This window comes from Protopterus annectens, chromosome 14.part0 (genome assembly GCF_019279795.1).
Source record: "Protopterus annectens isolate FY-2018-M chromosome 14.part0, PAN1.0, whole genome shotgun sequence".
Taxonomy (NCBI): domain Eukaryota; kingdom Metazoa; phylum Chordata; order Ceratodontiformes; family Protopteridae; genus Protopterus; species Protopterus annectens.
Window position 1 is genome coordinate 153,263,938 of NC_056748.1, and position 22,781 is coordinate 153,286,718.

Below are 22,781 nucleotides of genomic sequence, written 5' to 3' on the forward strand. Positions count from 1 at the left end.
TTTGTTCCCCTCCCTGTATCTCTGTTGACCATTTGTTCCCCTCCCTGTATCTCTGCTGACCATTTGTTCCCCTCCCTGTATCTCTGCTGACCATTTGTTCCCTCCCTGTATCTCTGCTGACCATTTGTTCCCCTCCCTGTATCTCTGCTGACCATTTGTTCCCCTCCCTGTATCTCTGCTGACCATTTGTTCCACTCCCTGTTTCTTAGTATTCATTCCCTGTCATGTATATGCAGGTTTTTAACCAGCCACTCCAAAACCAAAAAAAAAAAAACAATAGAAGGAAGCTCAGGAAACCGGATGGGAACAATAAAGACGACTTTATTCCACAATGCACAGCAGTTAAGTGCATTTGTCTTCAACTTAAAGACTTAAAGGAAAACTCCACCCTGTTAACTAAAAAATGTTTTTTTTTCACTCTATCTTTGTTTCCAAACCTATTTTAACATCTCAAAATCACTCTAAGTGCGTTACTTGTATTTTTATCATGTTTACCACAACATGGCTACCAGTGGGGCTTGATAGGTCAACGTGATCTTCTTCTCCTTCAACCCTTTCTCTTTCCCATAAAGCATTTCAAGTCTACTTTCTATGACTCATGTCAGACGTAAGGAAGTCACTGTGAATTCTCATGCCATTGACATATAGTGGGAAGTGGGTCACTCACTGTCAGTTTGTATTCCTTCTGCAAGAGGGCCGCTTCTTTTCTGGCTAATCACCCTCATTTATGTTTTGCTCAAAGCTTCTTCTACACTGTACTTTGAAGTTATCTAGTTGCAGTCACAGAAGTAACTAAACTGGAGGCCTTTGTTGTAGGTGTTCTTTTGTAGTCCAACATGAATTGACAGTCCCCTCCCCCAACACTACTGCAAAGGTGTTAAAACTGTCACTGCAACAGTCAGCTCAGAACTGAAAGGAAGCAACGTCCAGTCCAAATGTCTTCCCTTCTGCCTGCAATAAGAATTATGTATTTATTTAATCATTTTGCCAGCAGTAGAAATAAATATTTATATAAACACTTTCAATTTAATTTTTGCAAGCAAGTTTCAGAAAATTCTTGATTATTTCAGTGAGTTTTATCACTAGTAACTTTTGATTAAACCCTATTTCTGTATACAAGCCGTTATTGTGTTCACTTATTTTTGTGTGCCCATTTCTTTTTGCTGTGCAGCTGTCTTGTGACATACTGTTTTGGTAGTTTCCTGACGTTCTACTCATCTCCACATTTTTAAAATTACAGCAAAACAGTAATGTGTAAACCTGACTTCATGATACAGGTCAGTAAAAGAATGTATTGAACTCTCACTCTAGTCTACAGGCCATGTAGTGAAACATTTTGGGGGGGGGGGGGGCTGGGTGGTCCCTTACTGAATATTTTCGGGAGTAAAGTATCACTTGCATTACGCATACTCCACATTGCTTTGTATGGAAGAGTCGGAGACTCAGATGTGCAGCTGTTCTGGATTTGCAACATACTAGCTTTGGCAGAGAAAATGTTTTTCTAAAGGAGAAAGGGGTTATAGCTTCTTTTTTCTGTTTTAAAAATTTTAGCAAAATGTAGAATCAGTGCATGACTGTTTTTGTTTGACTGAGTTGTTTGTAAGGTATGCAAAGTAATAGTGGGAGGACCCTACAGCAAGTGAGAATAGTAAATGTATATGCACATACAGTAAAGGAAAAATGAACACAAGGAAACACCTTGTGTCGAAGGCAGTACCCTCGTGATTGAAAGGTTAGAGGTCTGTGGAACAAAATCCCGGTACATGTGAGGCAGAGCACCTCGCTGGCCTTGTTCAAGAGAAATCTTGACCAATGGATGGGAGATCGCAAATACACCCCAGGGATTACCTCAGTGTCACTGCTTGACAGAGGCACAGCAAAATAATGGGCATAGTTTCCTTCAAACTAAAGGGGTGGTGAAAGCCACAAAACTCTGGGCTACGCTTATAAATGCCCTTGGGCAGATAGCCTAGTATGAACCTATGAACCCATGAGAGATGTTTTATTCTGCCAATGTATGAATATATGAGAGAAAACAAGAGAGAAAAAATAAGTAAAAAATTATAGATAAAGTTAAAATAAGTTCATGAGCCCACCGCATGATTGGGAAGTATACTGTAAACTGTGAAAACAAATTCATGAGCCCACACCATGCTTAGGGCGTACCCTACCCTGTACAACAAGTTCATATGCCGACAGCATTATTGAGACCTACCAAATCAAATACAGCAAATGCTCTTACACTTGCAAGCCTTAAGACTATGAGTCTTTATTAAGTGCTCCAAATCACTGTGCAGAATTTCAGGAAAAATGTACAAAGGATACTGAGGATACGTGGTCAACTTTAGAAATCAGGCAGCTGGAAAGCCCAAGTGGTCAAAGCAGAAGCAGAGGGAGGGGTAGAGAAATTGCTAGAGCATTTAGCAAAAGTGCTAGCCGAGAGGAATAAGGTGCAGTTTGGCTACCAGCAACAAGCTGGCAGTGACCCTCGGGCTTTATCTAACACAGCTTGCTTCAGTTGTGGACCAACCAGGAGCTGGCAGTGACCCTCGGGCTTCATCTAACACAGCGTGCTTCAGTTGTGGACCGACCACGAGCTGGAAGTGCCCGTCTGGTTTCATCTAACACACCTTGCTTTAATTGTGGAGAAGCAGGACATTGGAGAGGGGAGTGCCCACACAGGCAAATGCAGAGAGTCCAAGGTACTTGGACTGAATGGCAACCAAATTATAATAATGCAGTTTTTCCAAGACCACCGCCTTAGATTGGAGGGAGTCAAGAAGTTCCATACTGACTAGGTCAAGCAAATAACACAGAAGCAAATTTTAACCCTCCACTGCCAATAGATCAAAACGTACCCTATGTTACGATCAAAATAAATTAAAAGACAAGCACCTTTTCTGTTGGACACTGGAGCCACTAGGCCAGTGTTAAAAATTACCTCAGATAGTCAGATACAAGTATCAGAGCATAAAGTAAAGGCAGTCGGAGTCACAAATACTACGGTTACGTATCCTGTTTCGGAGCCCATCTCCATTTCTTTTGGTCTGATCGAAGTAAAGCATTCTTTTCTTTTGAGTACAACTGCACCAGCAAAATCTGCTAGGAAGAGATTTGTTATGCAAGCTGGGTTCTACTATTTACTGTTCCCCAGAAGTGCTCTGAAAATGTTCTGACAGAATCAGATGGGGATGTTTTGGCAGTTTTAGCAGAAGGTGAGGAACAGCCTGTTGGAAGCATACACAGATGGAGAGTTACTACAGCAGGTACCTGCCAACTTGTAGGCAAAGCATGCAAATGAATTAGGTATACTGAAATCAGCAGAACCAGTAAAAATACAATTAGACCCATCAAAACCTCTTCTTAGAGTGCCACAAATAGCCACTAAAGCCTCCGGAGCAGAGCAGGGAATCAAACCTGTAATTCAGTCTCTGATAGAGCAGGGAATAATAATATCAGGTAAAAGCCCTTATAACACTCCTATTTTTTCCAGTTAAAAAGGCAGGAAAGGATACTCATAGATATGTACAAGACTTAACGCCTGTAAATAAATGAGTATTTCCTACTTTTCCTGTTGATCCAAATCCACCACCAGTACCGTGTTGCACACCACCTACAGCTAGTTAGTATTCTGGCATATATTTATGTTCTGCGTTCCTTTTTATACCTGTTCAACCTGATAGTCACTTTCTGTTTGAACTGCAGCTTGAAGCATTACTTGCTGGGAGAATACAAAGGTTGGCTTGATGGAGTCGATGACTGTCTGCATGAGAGTCGGTGCGTAGGTGGGGATCCAACTCTTTTTTTTGTTGTTGTTGCGCAGCTTAGGTCATGGAAAGTGTGGAAAGTTTAGTGTGCCGTTCACTTTGCTAACAGGTGAGAAATCCATACAGTGGTGTCATATGCAACACATGTAAATTTGATTTACATGCGATTCTTAAAAAAAAAAACAAAAAAAAACAGGAAGATACAGTCACTCGTGAGTGTGTCGAGACATTTTACTGCAACCCTTTGGCATTCAGCTTGAGGTAGCTACAGTAACAATTTTTGGTATTTGCAATACTGCTTTCATGTCAGAGAGGTTTAGCAGTATGGTAACCAGTAGTGTTAGTTCCACCCCAACATGTACAACGTTATAAACCATGTGGTTAGCAACATGGACAGAAGCTTCTGATAGACTTTTAAGACAACTACAGTGCACATGATAGAAATTGAATGGCCCATTAAAAAAGATGACTGGCTGCATGCATTACCTCAGGAGTACTTTTCCACCTACAGAACTGATGCACACCAATTGCATGCTCGATAGGTAATGGTGTGTAGTCCACCTTTTTATCACTATGCAAACTAAAATAACTACAAATAATGGTGGAGCAATCGATATCAATCATGGTATATAAGTACCATATGTAATGTAGTACAGAGTGAATTCTTTTCTACTGTCATGGAAACAATACACTGATTTTGTGTCACTCTAGGTTGAAAATATGACATGCAGTACACAGAAATGAATCGGGTCAGTGCACAAACCATAGTACGTATTGTTCGTTACTTTACTTGCCCCTTCACAAATATCGATGAAAACCAAGACAGACCTTAGACTACAGTCAGTGTTTTATATGAGAAATGTTATGAGGACTGTTGCCAGGTGACATTGCTGTCTATTGACGAACGGACTGAACAGTTTTGTCACTCTTCACATAAGCACGTAAATGAACCAGTCAAACCAAAACAATTCCTTTATGCTTTACCAGCCCACTTATTTAAAAACTACTGCAATTGTGCAGCTTTGTTTTTGCAAACAGGACAGAGTCTGTCAAATGACATATAAATTCATATAGTCCACTGTCACTTAGGTGAACCCGGTCATACTGGTATAGTCTGGTAGCCTAGAATTTATGGAGTTGTGGTGAACAGATCCTTTGCACAGCTTCATCTGTCCCCACATAAAGCTGTTATGCAGTCTTCGAATTTTATCAATGGCCTTAATACTACGTGCACCCTTCCAATGCATCCGTTGCATTATATCAGACCATATAATATGCACATTAGGCCACCATGTAAGCAGTCTGACCAAAATTCTCATTATTTCCCCTTTAAGATCCACAAGGGGGCATGTTGCCAAAGGAACAAAAGTGACCCAAAAAATATTTGGCATACCATCTCTCCAGCTTTATCCCTGGCACTACAGTAACTCCTTCCTGTGCCAAAGGTTAAAACACATCACAAACATCAGGAGCGTTCAACAACCTTATGACAGACAAAGGCCTCATTTTTTTTCTATAATTTCAACAATACAATTAATTCTCGGCCCATGCACATTCATGGCCCCTCCAAAAGTAATACAAATAACTAGGTCACTTTTTCCGTTCTCAAATCAGGACACATCTGCAGCTAACCAACCACTTCCTCTCAGTAATCTACAAACATTACACTCTCGACACATATTTTGACTACTCGATCATATCTGATGGTGTTTTCCTGCACATGTGAACCAGTTGGCGATATTGTCACACAAGCAGGTTGATGGAAGGCAATGACAATAACCAAACAAAAATAAGAAAAAGCCTTTGACCAAAGTCCCTTGACACAGTCTGCTTTCCCCACAAGTGCTGTAGTAGTAATAATGTTGATAAGCACCATAAAGCATTTATCAGACTTATTTCTGTTATGCACACTCAAACGATACAGTGTTCTGCTATAGGCAGTCAGATGCCAACTCTTACAAATAAATTATTCACTATTATACTATGATTCCCCTCTGTATGGCAACAGCTTCTCAGAAAAGATCACATGTCATGGATGGCAACTCACAACTAACCAACAGAAACACTGTAAGCCACTTACAGATACATATCTAATATCAGCACACACTGTAACACATGCAGTTATGTGTCTGAGGATATAGATGTACAATTACACATATACATGCATTTTGAATTGAACACAGCATTGTCATCTCGAAAAATGCAGCTGGATTAGTAACGTTTATCATAAGGTGTATTCCTACACATGTGAACCATTACCTGCTGATGTCTCGCAAGGGAGGAGAGGAGAAATCAATAAGAAATAAACAAAAAAAACACATCAGACAAGGCCCAATGTCATACACTGCTTACTTCACAAGTCCCATATCATTAGTAATATTGATAAGCAGCAATATGCCAATTTATCATACGTCCATCTGTTATTGCCAGTTGTGAAATACAGGTCTCCGCTATAGGCATTACAAGTTACCAGATAATTGTTAGCAAACTATGATTGCATATGTCTGCCATCTGCTTTTTACGATGGATCCCATGTCATGGATGACGACTCACAGGAAACTTCAACAGGTATGCTGTAAGCAAGTTATACCTCCATATGTAACATCATCACACACATTGACACATACAGGTAGATGCTTGCCAGAAATATATGTATACATTGAGATACACTTTTTTGCAACCATGTACTGCTAGACATACCCATTAGATCAACGTACAAGTATATGCGTATATACCACAACCATCCACACAACCTCAGAATGGTGCTGCTGTGAAGTGGAAGACTATTGCAATATCTATCATGCCTACTGTTTTGTTTATCTTTCCCTGTCAGCAGTGAGCCATCAGCTACAGCAGCAACTAGCACTGTAATATTTGAACAGCATAGTATGTAACACCTAGTGAGTGAGGGGACTGCTGTGATCCAATCTATCCCCACACAGACATACCTCTAAAACACACAAACACTGCGTGTTATGGAGGTCTTATAATTTAGTAATACTTATATATGTACACATTTGCATCTGCACTACAAGACACGCACTTATACTCTGTTGAAGCACCTTTTGATTTAATTACAGCACTCAGTTTTCTTGAGTACACACCTGCCATCAATTAAAGAGACTCTGATTAACCCCAAATAAAGTTCAGCTGTCCTACTAGCATGTTCCCGACATTTAGTCAGCTGCCTGACACAGCAAAAGCCATGATTCGCAGACAGCTTACAAAGCATGAAATGGATGTTTGTGTTGAAAGGTATCAGTCAGGAGAAGGGTACAAAAACATTTCCACGGCATTGTATATACCATGGAACACAGTGAAGACAGTCATCAAAAAGTGGAGAAAATATGGGACAACAGTGAAATTGCAAAGAACTGGACATCCCTCCAGAATTGATGAAAAGACAAGGTGAAAACTGGCCAGGGTGGCTGCCAAGAGACCTACAGCAATACTGAAGGAGCTGCAGGACTTTCTGTCAAGTGGTGGTTGTGTACTACATGTGACAACAATCTCCTGTATTCTCCATATGTCTGGGCTATGGGGTAGGGTTGCAAGACGGAAGCCTTTTCTTACACAGAAAAACATCCAGGCCCAGCTAAAATTGGTAAAACAATACATCAAGTCTCCCAAAAGCATGTGGGAAAATGTGTTATAGTCTGATGAGACCACGCTTGCATTTTTTTGGCCACAATTCCGTAAGGTAGGTTTGACGCAAAAACAACAGTTTGCTTCACCCAAAGAAGACCATCCCTATGGTGAAGCATGGTTATGGCAGTATCATACTTTGGGGTTGCTTTTCTTCTGCTGGAACTGGGGCTTTAGTCAAGGTGGAGGGAATAATGAACAGTTACAAATACCAGTCAGTTTTGGCCCAAAACATTCAGACATCTGCTATAAAGCTGAAGAAGAAGAGGAATTTCACCTTTCAACAAGACAATGATTCCAAGCGTACATCCAAATCAACAAAAGAATGGCTTCACCAGAAGATAATTAAAGATTTGTAATGGCCCAGACCTAAATCCAATAGAAAAACTGTGGGGTGACCTGAAGAGGGCTGTGCACAAGAGATGCCCTTGCAATCTGACAGATTTGGAGCGCTTTTGCAAGGAAGAGTGGGCAAATATTGCCAGGTCAAGATATGTCATGCTGATAGACTCCTACCCAAGAAGACTGAATGCTGTAATTAAATCAAAAGGTACTTCAACAAAGTATTACTTTAAAGGTGTGCACACTTATGCAACCAGCTTATTGTACGTTTTATATTTTTTTAATTTTTCCCCTAACAGATTTGTTTGTTTTTCAATTGAATTGTACAGGTTATAGGTCACATTAAATGTGGGAAAAGTGAAATCATTTATTGTGGTCTCATTTTTTTATATTACAAAAACCTGGCATTTTAACAGGGTTGTTTACACTTTTTATTTCTACTGTATATATGTATATATGTATATATATATATATATATATATATATATATATGTATGTATGTATATATATGATATATATATATATATATAGAGAGAGAGATATGTCCCTTACAGAAGACCGACAGCTCACAACACCGACACCCACATTGCCGACACCAAAAACCCGACAGATGAAATACAGACAATGGGGAAACGGTAAGTCTCCATAGCGTGGAATGGAAGTAGTGAAACGGTAAGTCTCCATAGCGTGGAGTGGAAGTATTCCCATTCCTGCACTGTAGTGCAGTCTCGGAGCTGGTATATTAAAGTTATGGTTGGTGTGGGGGTGCAGGGGGCTCCTTCCCCCCTGCTAGCAGAAAAAAGGAAATGTTATTTTCCTTTTTTCTGCAGTAGCGCTGTTGTCGGTATTTCGTGTGTCAGGCTTTTGATGTCGGTGATGTGGGTGTCAGTGTTGTGAGCTGTCGGTCTTCTGTAGGGGACCTATATATATATAGTGTGTAGGTGTGCGTATATATATATATATATATATATATCTATATATCTATATATTCACACACACACACCCACATATGTGGCGATCTAACACACTTGCAGACAGCTACAGTCCTTTTTAGTTATGCTCCTTGATAATTGTATGGTCACGTGAATTCAACTGTATGTCCTTGGTGCTTTACTAAGTCTAATTTCAGTTGGTGGCTGCATAACCGAGCAAGTACTTTAGCCAAGGTTCCTATTCCGTTGGGAATTGAAGAAATGTTTCATCCTTACTTCTGTCCTCCACACAATCATTCTGCTCAGTCTGTATATCATCAAGCTTTAGAGAATCTTGAAAGCGACATGATTTCAGTGGGGGTGCTTGCATAAAAAAAGAAAGCAATTATATCCATTGATGTTTAAATCTGTCTTTAATTCTTTGGACATATTAACCTAACCACCAATACATTTAAAATGGAAATCTTTTAATACTGGTTCCTGTTAAGTTCACCTTTTGAAATGTTAAAACTTATTCCGGTCTTAGGGCAGCTTACTAAATGAGTTACTGATGAGAAAGTCATTTGATATGCAAGATATGTTAAAATGGAGACAGACAACTGTCGAGCCAAGGTAACTCAGAGAGGTTGGAATACCAGGAAGCCATTTAGGAATGAGAGAGAGAGAGAGAGCGCTTTCATGTGTAAATACTCAACTGGAAGCAGATAACTATAATGCAAAGGTGAGTCAGAAAGCATTGAATCCAAACCCCCTTGAGCAGTCATCGTTTGCAAAATGCAAATTCGCTTGATCACTCATATTCATGAAGTGCCCCGAGAAAGCTAAATGGGGCCTGCTGAGAAATGCAGCTAGTAAATAGTTATGCAGCTTAGGGTAAAATGGTACTGTTTAGTAATAGATAGTAAAATAGATAGTAATAGAGAGTAAAAGATATAAAACCAAACTGTTACTCTTCACCCCCAATCGCAAGGTCCCCTTACCACCTCTCACCATAACATCTAACAATGGTACCATAATTTCCCCAGAAACTTGTACTAAACTACTGGCAGTAATCATCGACAACAACCTTAAGTTTGATGCTCCCGTCGACAAAATTATTAAAACAGTTAATAAGAAACTAGGCTCTTTATTCAAGATTAAACAATTCCTAACCCCATCTGCTAGGACTGTGATTGCCCGTACACATTTGCTATCAACCCTTCTTTATGTCTCACCCATCTTCATAAACCTAAGCAAATCAGACCTCAATAAATTTACTAGCTGCTATAATAATATTGCCAATTTGCCACAGGATCAGCTTATAGAACCAGTCACTGTCAAAACCTTAAATCGCTAGACAGGCTAGACCTACCCTACCAACTTCAGTATAACCAACTTATAGTTGTTCACAAAGTTCTCTACCAACCAGACAGTACACCCACACTGAACTATATTATCACCCCCTACAGTAACCTAAAAGCCCTCCACTCTTCCAACAGAATGCTAGTACAAACAGTCAAAGCCAACAATTCAGCCGGTGAATCATTATTCTCCGACACTGCCGGTAAAATCTGGAACTTACTTCCTGCAGAACTTACTACAGTCTATGTCTGTCACCTACTGGAAAGAATTAAAGTAATCTTGTCCCAACCGTGTATGTTAACCACTATAAATGTATGTGTTTCCTATTCAGTTAATAATTTCCAAATATTTCCTGTGTGTATTTTACAAAATCTTGAACATGTGTGTATATATCATTCAACAAATGTCCATTTTGTAATAATTCACTGTGTATACTTGTTGTGTATGTCTGGAGCTTTTCTCCTCAGGCCTCCACTGAAAATGGACCTCTATCCAGTCGGACTTTCCCGGTTAACAAATGTAAAATAAAATAAATACAATAATAAATAAAATTATTTCAAAGCTGAATAATGGGTATTTAAACACTATTTCACAGCAGGAATCAGATAGCTAATCAAAAAGATGTCTCTGTCTACAGACTGTGCCCCAGCAAGTATTGGGCTCTGAGGCTTCAGACTAAATCCATTTTTAAATTGCTTTGAAAATGATATACATGATGAATGGTAAATGACAGTAACAGAAAAGTTGTAGACATCTGTGATTCCATTGTCTGTGTTGCAGTCTCTCTACAGAGCTTACAAAGCAATCATTATGGAACAACCGGAAGCATCTGATTTTAGCATTCCGTGGTAAATGTGGACAAATGCAGTGTCTAAAATTTATGTTTCTCGAGGCTAAAACAAACATGTTGTAGTCACAGGTAAGTGCATGTTTACAGACATGGATGTCCCACTCGCCAGGTTGAATACAAAGGCCACATTCAGCTGTCTAAAGACTGCCAGGGTCTACAGCATCACACACATACTCAAGTTTCTCTACAACAGGCTCTTTTATGACTGTGTCATACTCCAGGCTGGGGTGTGTGATGTTCCTACATGGAATACATTAATAGAAACATGACTGCATTCTCCAAGTACATGTCCCATTACCTGGGTATGTACCGACCATTACCTAGGATAACTACTTAACATGGAAATTTGAGCTTAATTTGCTCACAGCAAGGAGTCTAAATCAGACACTGCACTCACTGGAAGCAGTCCTCTCCATTGTAAGATGTGGACAATTCTGCATTCATAGAGACCTGGTTGAAGACCCAAGACACCACCCAGGCCATACCTGCATATAATGCCCTCCACAGCTTCAGACAGTTAAGTGAATGCGTAAATACTACAGGATCGAGGACTGCCTTTGTTTCCCTAGATAAATACACCTCTGCATTAGTTCAACTGAAGGATTAATGTAGCAGCACAAACCAAATGTCCGAACAAACACCAGCAGCAGCAGGTTCAGGAAAACGGCAGCAAATTCTTAATAAATATAACACTTTATTCACTTTTTTCAACTGAAGGATTCCCAATAGTTACTCCATGCACAGTTAACTGTGGGAAATACCCATCTAAAAGTTATCGCAGCTACAAACACCCCTGTAACACCCATGACATCCAGACTTCCTACTCACGTATACTACAGTAATGCCCGACACAACCCAAAATGCCAGGTTATGGTTTACTAGCTACCCGTCCATAGATTGTGTCCATAAATGTTGTAGAAACACACTCACATAGGTTCTTGCCCTTTATTTAATGCCGTGAAGTAGCTAGTTGGCACGTCCAGAAGAGGCACAAACATTCCAGACGTTGTACTCAGCAGCGTGGTAGAACAGTGTGCCACCACTTTCATGCACTCCTACCTGCCGAAGACTGATCCTAAATCAGTGTCTTCTAGAGTGACATCATCAAACCACAACCATATGTGAAAGTAGGCTAAAGTCAAGTACAGACTGTAAAGCAAATGGAATAGCTTTCTAGGTCTTGTCCACACTGATGCCAAGGACATGTACACTGGCCGATACACCAATGGCACTGCATATACATCTGTAGAAGTCTTATGAGTTAGACATTCATGATAGGACCAAATCCAGTTAGTAAAAAAAGTGTTCCAAAGACCTGCGACCAGTGGTGTTCCACAGGGATCAGTCCAAGACCTCTACTGTTTGGAATCTATTTATCCACAGTACATGTTAACAAAATACAAGGTGTGCCTGTCAAAGTTTGGTTATGACTGCAGACTGGATACGGTTATAGAATTTCCAGTGAATTTCAGCATTCGACAAGAGGGTCTTACACAAAAATATGACTGATGACAAAGTTATGACCATGAACTCACTTTAAAAAAAAGTATTATCATCTGTTTCTGTATGTCTGATGTTCCTGCTAATTACTGCATAGATTGGTGCCAAAGTCATGGACTTAAACATAATGCAAAAAATTGCATTAGGATCCCTCTCTGCATGTGTGATGTTCCTGATCACTACCGCATCTATAACAACTCCCTAAGTATGCACTCAGTGTTGATAGGCCTGAGCACACAGGTTGACAGCAACCTTACCTTTGATCACCTTGTCTCCACAGTGGTACGAAAGTATATTCTATATTGCTTATCCCATAATTAAGGGCATTGCATCCAGAAAAAAATAAGTTATATCCTCAAGGTACTCTTCCATTGTCAGGTCAATAATTGAGTACAGTGGCCATTTTGTATGCACCTTTTGAGTGGTGCATTCCCTTGCAGTAATTGAGGAGACCACAAAGGTTACTCACAAGGAAAATGCCAGGTGTTCAGCATCTGTCCTATGTCGATCATCTGAAGTCACTGTCACTTTATTCGGTGTAATACAGATTACTCAGAGGTGATCTAGGCATTTCATAGAAAGCAATCATTGAGCCTGCTTTATTGGAAATCATGCATATGCGCCAGTGAAATAGTGTACACATGGTATTTGCTTAAAAAGACCCTAACCTAGCATGTGACATCAATAAAACCTGATGGAGGGATACAGTTGTCTGACAGAGGTTACCACACCCTTGGAATGAAGTACCACTTCATGTCAAACAGAACACCTCCTTGGACCTCTTCAAACACTGTGTGGACAACTGGATGAGTAACAGTACATTGAACATGGTGGGGTGTCTCCCCTGAGTCCACCTCAGACACTGGCAAGTAATGCTTTTGGCGGGTGTAACGGTAGAACTTGGATGGGCTTTTTAGGGCCTTATGTCCATTAGCCTAGTACCTTCCTATGATCCTGTGTAGCATCACCTATTCCATATCTTTAATAGCACCAATTCTGCAGCCGGAGGATATGTGATGTAAAATCTTTATCTGCATGTAAATTCAGGCAAGATGCTAACTTGTAACTGACTGCTTTCATTTGAAATCAAACAGAGGGCTACAGCCCATTTACAAGTTATGCAGTTACCCTGTCCAGGCCAACCAGAGTTGAAAATAGGTATGCCGCAGCTCAAAGAAGTAATAGGGGAAGTTATAAATGATTCAGCGCAGTACCTCAAGTGAATTTGTAAAGGGAATTGTCAAATTGAAAAAGTACAGACCTTTTTAAAGATATGAGAAGGACAGAGGCTAGCTGCAATAAAACCAAATAAAAAAAAAATCTTGCCACCATGTTGTAAAGTCCCTGCACAGTGAACACTGGACATAACTAGAGATTTTCCTTGCACAGACCCCAACCTGTTGGACATGCCCTTTAGCTAAAGGTAAGGAAATCTTGACACAGCTCAGGGATCCTAAGTTGAATTTCATGATCTTGGTCTTCCTTGCAAGTTGTGATAAAGTTATATTGCTTTAATTACAAAAATGAGTGAAAGAACACAGGAATGAATGAATCAATCAGTGCATGAACGGATGAATTTCCTATGTACACGAGTCATAGGCAGCTTGATCTCTGCTCCATTACTAATTTATAAACTGCTGTGAGGTACTTTCCAGATAATACAAATTAATAAATTCTTTCCTTTTTGGATATGTTATGTCAATACCTATAGTACTGCCATAACTAGGAATACACCTCGGTGATTATATCAGACTTAACACCAATGCTGTCACTGTGATTTGGCACACATTTAGCAAGATTTTTATTATTTTCTACTGTTAAAGCTTAATTCCCAATTTGTTGAAATGTCTGTAAATACTTAGATGAATGGTGACTGTTAAATGTTCCCAGCCCTCTGAGATAGGAACTAAATGTGCTATGGCTCCTCAAAATTAAAATGGCTCCTAAATGTCCTCAGGCCTCCTAAATGTCCCCAACCCTCCAAAATGTCCAAGCCCTCCTACAAGTCTTAGGCCTCTCCTAAATGTCCTAGGCCTCCTAAATGCCCCCAGCCCTAATAAATATGGTAGGCCTTCTGTGTGACCCCAGCCCTCCGAAACGTCCTAGACCTCCAAAATGTCCTTGTCCTCACAACTACTATATATGTACTACCATGCAGTTTTATGTAGTAAATGTGAGTACTTATTTTTTTATTTTATTTTACATTTGTTGACCAGGATAGTCCGACTGGATACATGTCCATTTTCAGCGGAGGCCTGGGGAGAAAAGCTCCACAAAGATAATCATAAAAGTAATAGTACAATAATAATAGTAATAGTACAATAATAATAGTAAAAGTACAATAATAATGGTAATAGTACAATAATAATGGTAATAGTACATTAATAATAGTAATAGTACAATAATAATAGTAATAGTACAATAATAATGGTAATAGTACATTAATAATAGTAATAGTACATTAATAATAGTAATAGTACAATAATAATAATAATAGTACAATAATAATGATAATAGTACAATAATAATAGTAATAGTACAATAAGAATAGTAATAGTACAATAATAATGGTAATAGCACAATAATAATAGTAATAGTACAATAATAATGGTAATAGTACAATAATAATAGTAATAGTACAATAAGAATAGTAATAGTACAATAATAATGGTAATAGCACAATAGTAATAGTAATAGTACAATAATAGTAGTAATAGTACAATAATAATAGTAAAAGTACAATAATAATGGTAATAGTACAATAATAATAGTAATAGTACAATAAGAATAGTAATAGTACAATAATAATGGTAATAGCACAATAATAATAGTAATAGTACAATAATAATAGTAATAGTACAATAATAATAGTAAAAGTACAATAATAATGGTAATAGTACAATAATAATGGTAATAGTACATTAATAATAGTAATAGTACAATAATAATAGTAATAGTACAATAATAATGGTAATTGTACATTAATAATAGTAATAGTACAATAATAATAGTAATAGTACAATAATAATGGTAATAGTACAATAATAATAGTAATAGTACAATAATAATGGTAATAGTACATTAATAATAGTAATAGTACAATAATAATAGTAATAGTACAATAATAATAGTAATAGTACAATAATAATGGTAATAGTACATTAATAATAGTAATAGTACAATAATAATAGTAATAGTACATTAATAATAGTAATAGTACAATAATAATAGTAATAGTACATTAATAATAGTAATAGTACAATAATAATGGAAATAGTACATTAATAATAGTAATAGTACAATAATAATAGTAATAGTACAATAATATTCCAAGAGAGCAGAGGATTTAGATACAACATTTCTGAAGGTTTAACACAGTGGGAATACACAGGCATATGCTAAAGGTTAACAGAGCGAGAAAAATATGACGTAGAACTTTTCAGAAATGTAAAGCACAATATGAAAACACTACAGTATACAGAAAGGATAAACTCAGCAGGCATAACTGTACATTATGACAAGACACAACAGATGAGTGGAGTATCTACTTGCTGATAGCCTAATAGCTAGAGAAAGACCAAGTTGTTGGATTGGGTTAGTCAGGGTTTAGGCAGGGGCAGAGCCAGTTAATTTTAAAGTATATTTTGAGGCCTTTTTTAAATAGGGGAAGAGATGTTTCTTGGATAAGAGTTGCAGGAAGAAGGTTCCAAATTTTACCAACTGAGTTAGCAAACAGGGAATCCCCTGCTGTGTTGTTGGATTTTAGGGTTAGGACTGATAGTTTGTTGGATGAACGAAGTGGCCTAATAGCAGTATGTGGGCTAATAATGCTCTTGAGGGTTGAGGTATTGTCGGGTTGGTTGAGTACTTTGTGTGATACTGTAAGCTGGTTGAGCTATAAAAGGGAAGGAGATTCCAGCCAATCAAGTTGAGTTAGGTTTTTGTAATGGTGAGTCCTGTATGCCATACTTGTGGCGACTCTAGCTATGTGGTACTAACAGGAAGATAGTTTGCTGAGGTTAGCTTTAGAGAGGTTCGTAAATAGTGGTGAGGCATAGAGGAGAGTGGAGAGATGATGGTTTCGGGCAATAGCAACCCTAGCAAAAGGAGTGAGGAAAGGTTTGACCATGTAGAGGGATTCTAGTTTTTTGTTAACAGACTTAATAGTGTGGTCGTTATGCGCATCAAATTTGAGGTTAGTATCTGTTATTACTCCTAGGAGCTTAGTTTGGTTGTCTGGAGAGATGTGGAACTAAGTATATAGTTACCTGTAGTCAGTGTTACTCACCAACATCACTTTACATTCCTAAGCACCCCGGAATCTATCAAGGTCCAATCCAACACTCTCGTACTGGGAGACTTCAGCTACCAATCCATCAACTGGGAAAAGTACTCAAGCACCAGTACACTGGCCCAATCCTTCCAGGAATTCAATTCCGATGCCCTGGACCAGCTCATTCTGACCCCCACTACAGGAAGCAACATCCTTGACCTGGTTATTACTAACATGTGTGAACGTTGCTCTACACCAGTAGTCAAGCCCTCCCTGGTCAGATGAGACCATAAACTAATCACCATGGAAATCCACATCTGACCCACACCCTCTGCAAAGGTAACCACCTTGAAGTACTTCTCCAAAGCTGACTTTGGACTCTACAAACAGAGGTGGCTAACTTCACAGCACCCATGCCAATGGAAAAAAGCTGCATGACTGCCGAATCATACACCAGTGCACTGTACAAACATGTACATAAATGCATTGAACTAGCCATAACCAACAGGACCTAGACGCTCTCCTCCAAAAAAGGGAAGCCAATCTGGTGCTCCCCTGCCATTAGTAAACTCTACAACAGAAGGCAGAAAGGTGAGATCCCAAGACTGGAAAAACTCCCTTATTAGCCTCAACAAAAATTTGAGATGACTCATCAAATCCTCTAAAGCCAGCTATGAAAGCAGAATTGCAGCAGACACTAAAAAAAAAATCACAAAGTCTTCTGCAGTTATATCAAGAACCTATACAGCAATACCCAAATTTGCTCCGAGTTACTGCACAATGGTACCTCCTATACTGAGCCAACAGATATTGCCAACATACTGACTGACATATTCAGTGCCAGCTTTACCCCTCTCTCTCCCACTAAAGGACCAATCACAGTACCGGAAGAATGCCAGGCACCCAGCATTACTGGAGCACAGGTTAAAGCTGCATTGTCCAAGGCCAAGAATACAGCTTCTATGGGACCTGATAATATCCCTGGCTGTGTTCTACATGAACTACAACCAAACTGGCACAAAATCTGTGTACCCTGTTCAGTCACAGCTTCCCCTCGGGCTTTATCCCTACTGAATGGTGCATTGCTACAGTCATCCATCATCATAAAGGGGGGAGCAACTACAGACCCTGGGAATTATCGCCCATTAGCCTGATGAGTCTGATATGTAAAGCTATGGAGCATATCAGCATGGACCTGATTAACAAAGAGATAGGAAATCTCGAAACTCTAGACCCCACACAATTTCGCTTTGTGAAAGGGAGATCATGCCTGCTCAACCTGGTTGACTTATTTGAGTCAGTCACCAGGGCTGTGGATGAAGGTAAGGCAGTGCATACAGCCTACCTCGGTCTGGTCAAGGTCTTTGATACCATTCCTCACTTGTGAATTATTGATAAACTCATCAAACAAGGCACTAACCCTTATATCACTCGGTGGATTGCAAACTGGTTCACAGGTAGAACACACAGCGTGAAAGTAATAGACTCCTCCAAGTCAGACTGCCGACCAGTCATGAGTGGAGTCCCACAGGGATCAGTCCTGGGTCCTCTCCTGTTCAGCATCTACTTCTCAGAAGTCCAGGCCAACAGAAAGGGGCTCTGGTTGACCAAGTTCGCAGACAACTGCAAGCTGGGAGCCATTATTAACTCCCCAAGTGATGCCAACATCCTACACAAAGGCCTCAATGAGATCAATGACTGGTGTCGAAACCATGGCCTTAAACTTAATGCCAAAAAATGTGTCATCATCCCCTTTGGTAAAAACTCAGTTCCCACTACTTACCACATCGATGGGAGCCCACTGAACGCTGAAGGCGTTATAAGAGCTCTGGGGACACAGGTTGACAGCAACCTCTCCTTCGACCACTACATTGCCACTGTGGTCAGAAATTCCTTCTGTGTGGCACATCTCATTACCAAGGGTTATACATCCAGGAAGAAAGAGGTCATTGTCTCCCTCTACTCTTCCCTCATTAGGCCAATCGTCACGTACAATGCCCCATTTAGCATGTACCTCACTACACACCTGAAACAGCTGGAGAGGCCACAGAAGTACATCACAAAGAGGATCCTAGGCATTAAACACATGTCCTACATGGACAGACTCAAAGGAATCCAGCTATTGTCTGTCTCTTATCGCCTACTTAGAGGTGATCTTTGCCTGACTTACAAAGCCATGTCTGACCCAGCTCTGTTAGAAATGCTACATCTAAAGAAATCCCAATCCTTCTGCACCACATGTTCCAGAGTCCTCAACCTCATCACTACAATCAACATAACATGCTGGAGGGAAAGATTCATAACCCAGAGACTGCCCATGCTATGGAACAGACTTCCCATACATGTCAAGCTGAACACCTCAATGTCCCTCTTCAAGAGAAATCTTGATAAGTGGATGGGTAATAGAAAGGTCACCAGGGGATCACTCCAGTGACTTTACTTGACAGAGGCACTGCAAACTAATGCTGGGCAGCATGATGCCAGGGCACTTCTATGGGCTAGGTTTGTTAAGCCTCCGGGGCCAATAGCCTAGTAGATACCTATGAACCAATGTAAATAATCAAAAAAACATAAATCTTCTGAATAGAAATTTACATTAAAAGCATGGAGAAGTACCCACAATGAGAAATGCTTCTGAACAAAAGATGAGAAGGAAACCTTAGTTATGATAAAAAGAACTGATCAATTTGCCAGTATACATAAAACTCAAATTATAGTCAGTTTTAAGGCTTTATCACCGTTAACCAATTCAGAAAAATGAAACACCCGTGTTCTGTATAACCTTATCCTTTTGTATGGCCTTCAGCTCCATTACAGCCACACTTTGGCTTACATTCACTGCAAACTGCATTTTCTGTTCCCTAATGCATCTAAATCACAACTATAAAAAAATGCTGTCCAATCATTTCACTCTACATTTTTGTTCTCCCATCACCGAATACCTCACCTGTCTTCCATCTGCCTACTCTTAACTCCTCCTTATTCCACTAGTCAGCTTTTTCACCAACCCTCTATTAACCCTCAGTGGTGTTCATTTCCACTTATCCTTTTCTCCCATCTAGCTACAACTTGTGTTCTACCATTTCTTCCCAAGCTCAGGTCCACATGTTCAATCCTAAACAAGCTGAACATCTACATATCTTACCTCCCACCCCCCTATGCCTCAAATGCAAAGTAACTCCCTGGTCCTCCATAAAGTTCCACACCTGAGCACAATACCATGACATATGTAAATTATCAACCGTTTTTTCTCACATTTCCAATATAATGCATCTTACCAGCACCCTATTTTATTTTCTGAGATGTCCTGTACCAACAGTGCATTAATCTTGACTACAGGTCCCACAATAATCTGACCAACGTCTGTACAATAATGTGACCGTCTGTACAATAATCTGACCAATGTCTGTACAATAATGTGACCGTCTGTACAATATTGTGACCAATGCCTGTACAATAATATGACCGATGTCTGCACAATGATCTGACCAATGTCTGTACAATATTGTGACCATCTGTACAATAATGTGACCAACATCTGTACAATAATCTGACCAATGTCTGTACAATAATGTGACCAACTTCTGAACAATAATGTGACCAACATCTATACAATAATCTGACCAATTTCTGTACAGTAATGTGACCGTCTGTACAATAATCTGACCAATGTCTGTACAATAATGTGACCGTCTGTACAATAATCTGACCAATGTCTGTACAATAATCTGACCATCTGTACAATAATCTGACCATATGTACAATAATGTGACCAACGTCTGTACAATAATCTGACCAAAGTCTGTACAATAATCTGACCATCTGTACAATAATCTGTCCCAATGTCTGTACAATAATGTGACCAACATCTGTACAATAATCTGACCAATATCTTTAGAATAATTTGACCAATGTCTGTACAATAATCTGTCTGTACAATAATGTGACCAACATCTGTACAATAATGTGACTATCTGTACAATAATCTGACCAATGTCTGTACAATAATCTGACCAACGTCTGTACAATAATCTGACTAATGTCTGTACAATAATGTGACCAACGTCTGTACAATAATCTGACCAATATCTGTACAATAATGTGACCAACGTCTGTACAATAATCTGACCAATGTCTGTACAATAATATGACTGTCTGTACAATAATGTGACCAACATCTGTACAATAATCTGACCCAATGTCTGTGCAATAATCTGACCCAATGACTGTACAGTAATGTGACCAACATCTGTACAGTAATCTGACCAATGTCTGTACAATAATGTGACCGTCTGTACAATAATGTGACCGTCTGTACGATAATCTGACCGTCTGTACAATAATGTGACCAATGTCTGTACAGTAATGTGACCAACGTCTGTACAATAATGTCACCAATGTCTGTACAATACTATGACCATCTGTACAATAATGTGAGCAATATTTGTACAATAATCTGACCAATGTCTGTACAATAATGTGACCAACGTCTGTACAATAATCTGACCAATGTCTGTTCAATAATCTGACCAATGTCTGTACAATAATGTGATCAATGTCTGTACAATAATCTGACCAATGTCTGTACAATGTGACCGTCTGTACAATAATCTGACCAATGTTTGTACAATAATGTGACCAACGTCTGTACAATAATCTGACCAATATCTGTACAATAATGTGACCGTCTGTACAATAATCTGACCGTCTTTACAGTAATGTGACCATCTGTACAATGATGTGACCAATGTCTGTACAATAATCTGACCATTTGTACAATAATCTGACCCAATGTCTGTACAATAATGTGACCAATGTTTGTACAATAATCTGACCAAGTTGGGGTGTCATCCCTGTGTGTAGAAGAGTCAGTTACTTTCAAAAGTGGTCTGTTAAAGAGTTTGGTTTTCCGAAATACACTGTAAAGGACAATCTCTCCTCAGTCTTATAGGTGTTTTGCTTTGTGAGTTAATTTAGGGCAGTTACTCCTAAAGCTGTACTGCCTAGTGACATCGAAAATGTGCAGCCACAACTCACCATTGTAAAAGCTTCTGCATGACATCATCAGAGGCAGTTACTTTTAAAGATGTTTCGGTCTATGACATCATAAGGTGAAACCACTACTGTGTCTTGTTGATGCGCTGCTGAGATCATCAAAGAATTTTTTCCAAAATCTCTGTTGGTTCTTGAGTTTTGTTTTACACTCAGAAATGTGGCCTAAACCTTGTTTTTAATTGTTATGAGCTCTAGCTTGAAGAAACAGGCATTTTGCAAAATTAACTTGCATAAATGTAGTATTTACTGTGCTGTAACCGCCATTCCCCATAAAGCTTGTGTTTGTTTTTTGCTTGCTTATTTATGTTGATCACATTTCTTTATGTTTATGTTTATCCTGCAGGGATGGTGCACCGTACTGTGAAAAAGATTACCAGCTGCAGTTTGGAGTAAAATGTGAGGCCTGCCAGCAGTACATCACAGGGAAGGTTCTAGAGGTAGGAGCACTGAGTCTACTTATCAGTTTGAATTCAAAGGCTTCTGTAGTACTTAACTGCTAGGTTTTTGTCTTGATGTCTGGCGCTATGCAGAATTTTCTGTAGAGCTCACACTCAAGAAGTGCACATATACGTATTGAACATGCCACAGATTTCATGTTGGCCTACAGGCACATGTTAAGTCCTTGTGTGCCACATTTCTTTTCTTCCACTATTACAGTTTAAATCTCAGTTGTAGCATTCTTCATAGTAGGGTTCTTATGTTTATGCACTTAAAACGTTAATGCTTTCCCAAGTGTTCTTATAATCACCACATCATTCCATTGGATGCAGCTCCTGTCATTTCTGGAGAAGGGCCACTGCATTCAATATTGAATGCCCAACAACAAAAGGAGGTGACGTGAAAAGCTTTAGGACTTTGATTTGTTGAAGATAAAATACATATAAGATGTTTTGTATAGGGATTGGCAGATAGGTAATTTGTTTAATTCCTGACTGGTGCTGGATTGACAGGAGAAGATAGCAAAACCAGAATTCAGGCATCAGTTAGAACTTTCTCCTGCCTACTCACTAAGTAGTCTTGTGTTACTCAGAGGTTTTGAGCTTCATCTCAGGTCTCAGGTAGAAGTTAGTGGCCTT

General features: G+C 39.2%; 1 protein-coding gene across 30 annotated transcripts in view; it reads left to right on the forward strand.

Moving 5' to 3' along the window:
- The window catches only part of ABLIM1 (actin binding LIM protein 1), a 2,317,257-nt gene that overhangs the window by 923,304 nt on the left and 1,371,172 nt on the right, over window positions 1–22,781 (forward strand). For all 30 annotated transcript variants that reach the window (XM_044055908.1, XM_044055914.1, XM_044055911.1 and 27 more), the window contains exon 6: window positions 22,049–22,142. In XM_044055908.1, the coding sequence (XP_043911843.1) occupies window positions 22,049–22,142 (94 nt within the window). The remainder of the gene's footprint in view (window positions 1–22,048; window positions 22,143–22,781) is intronic.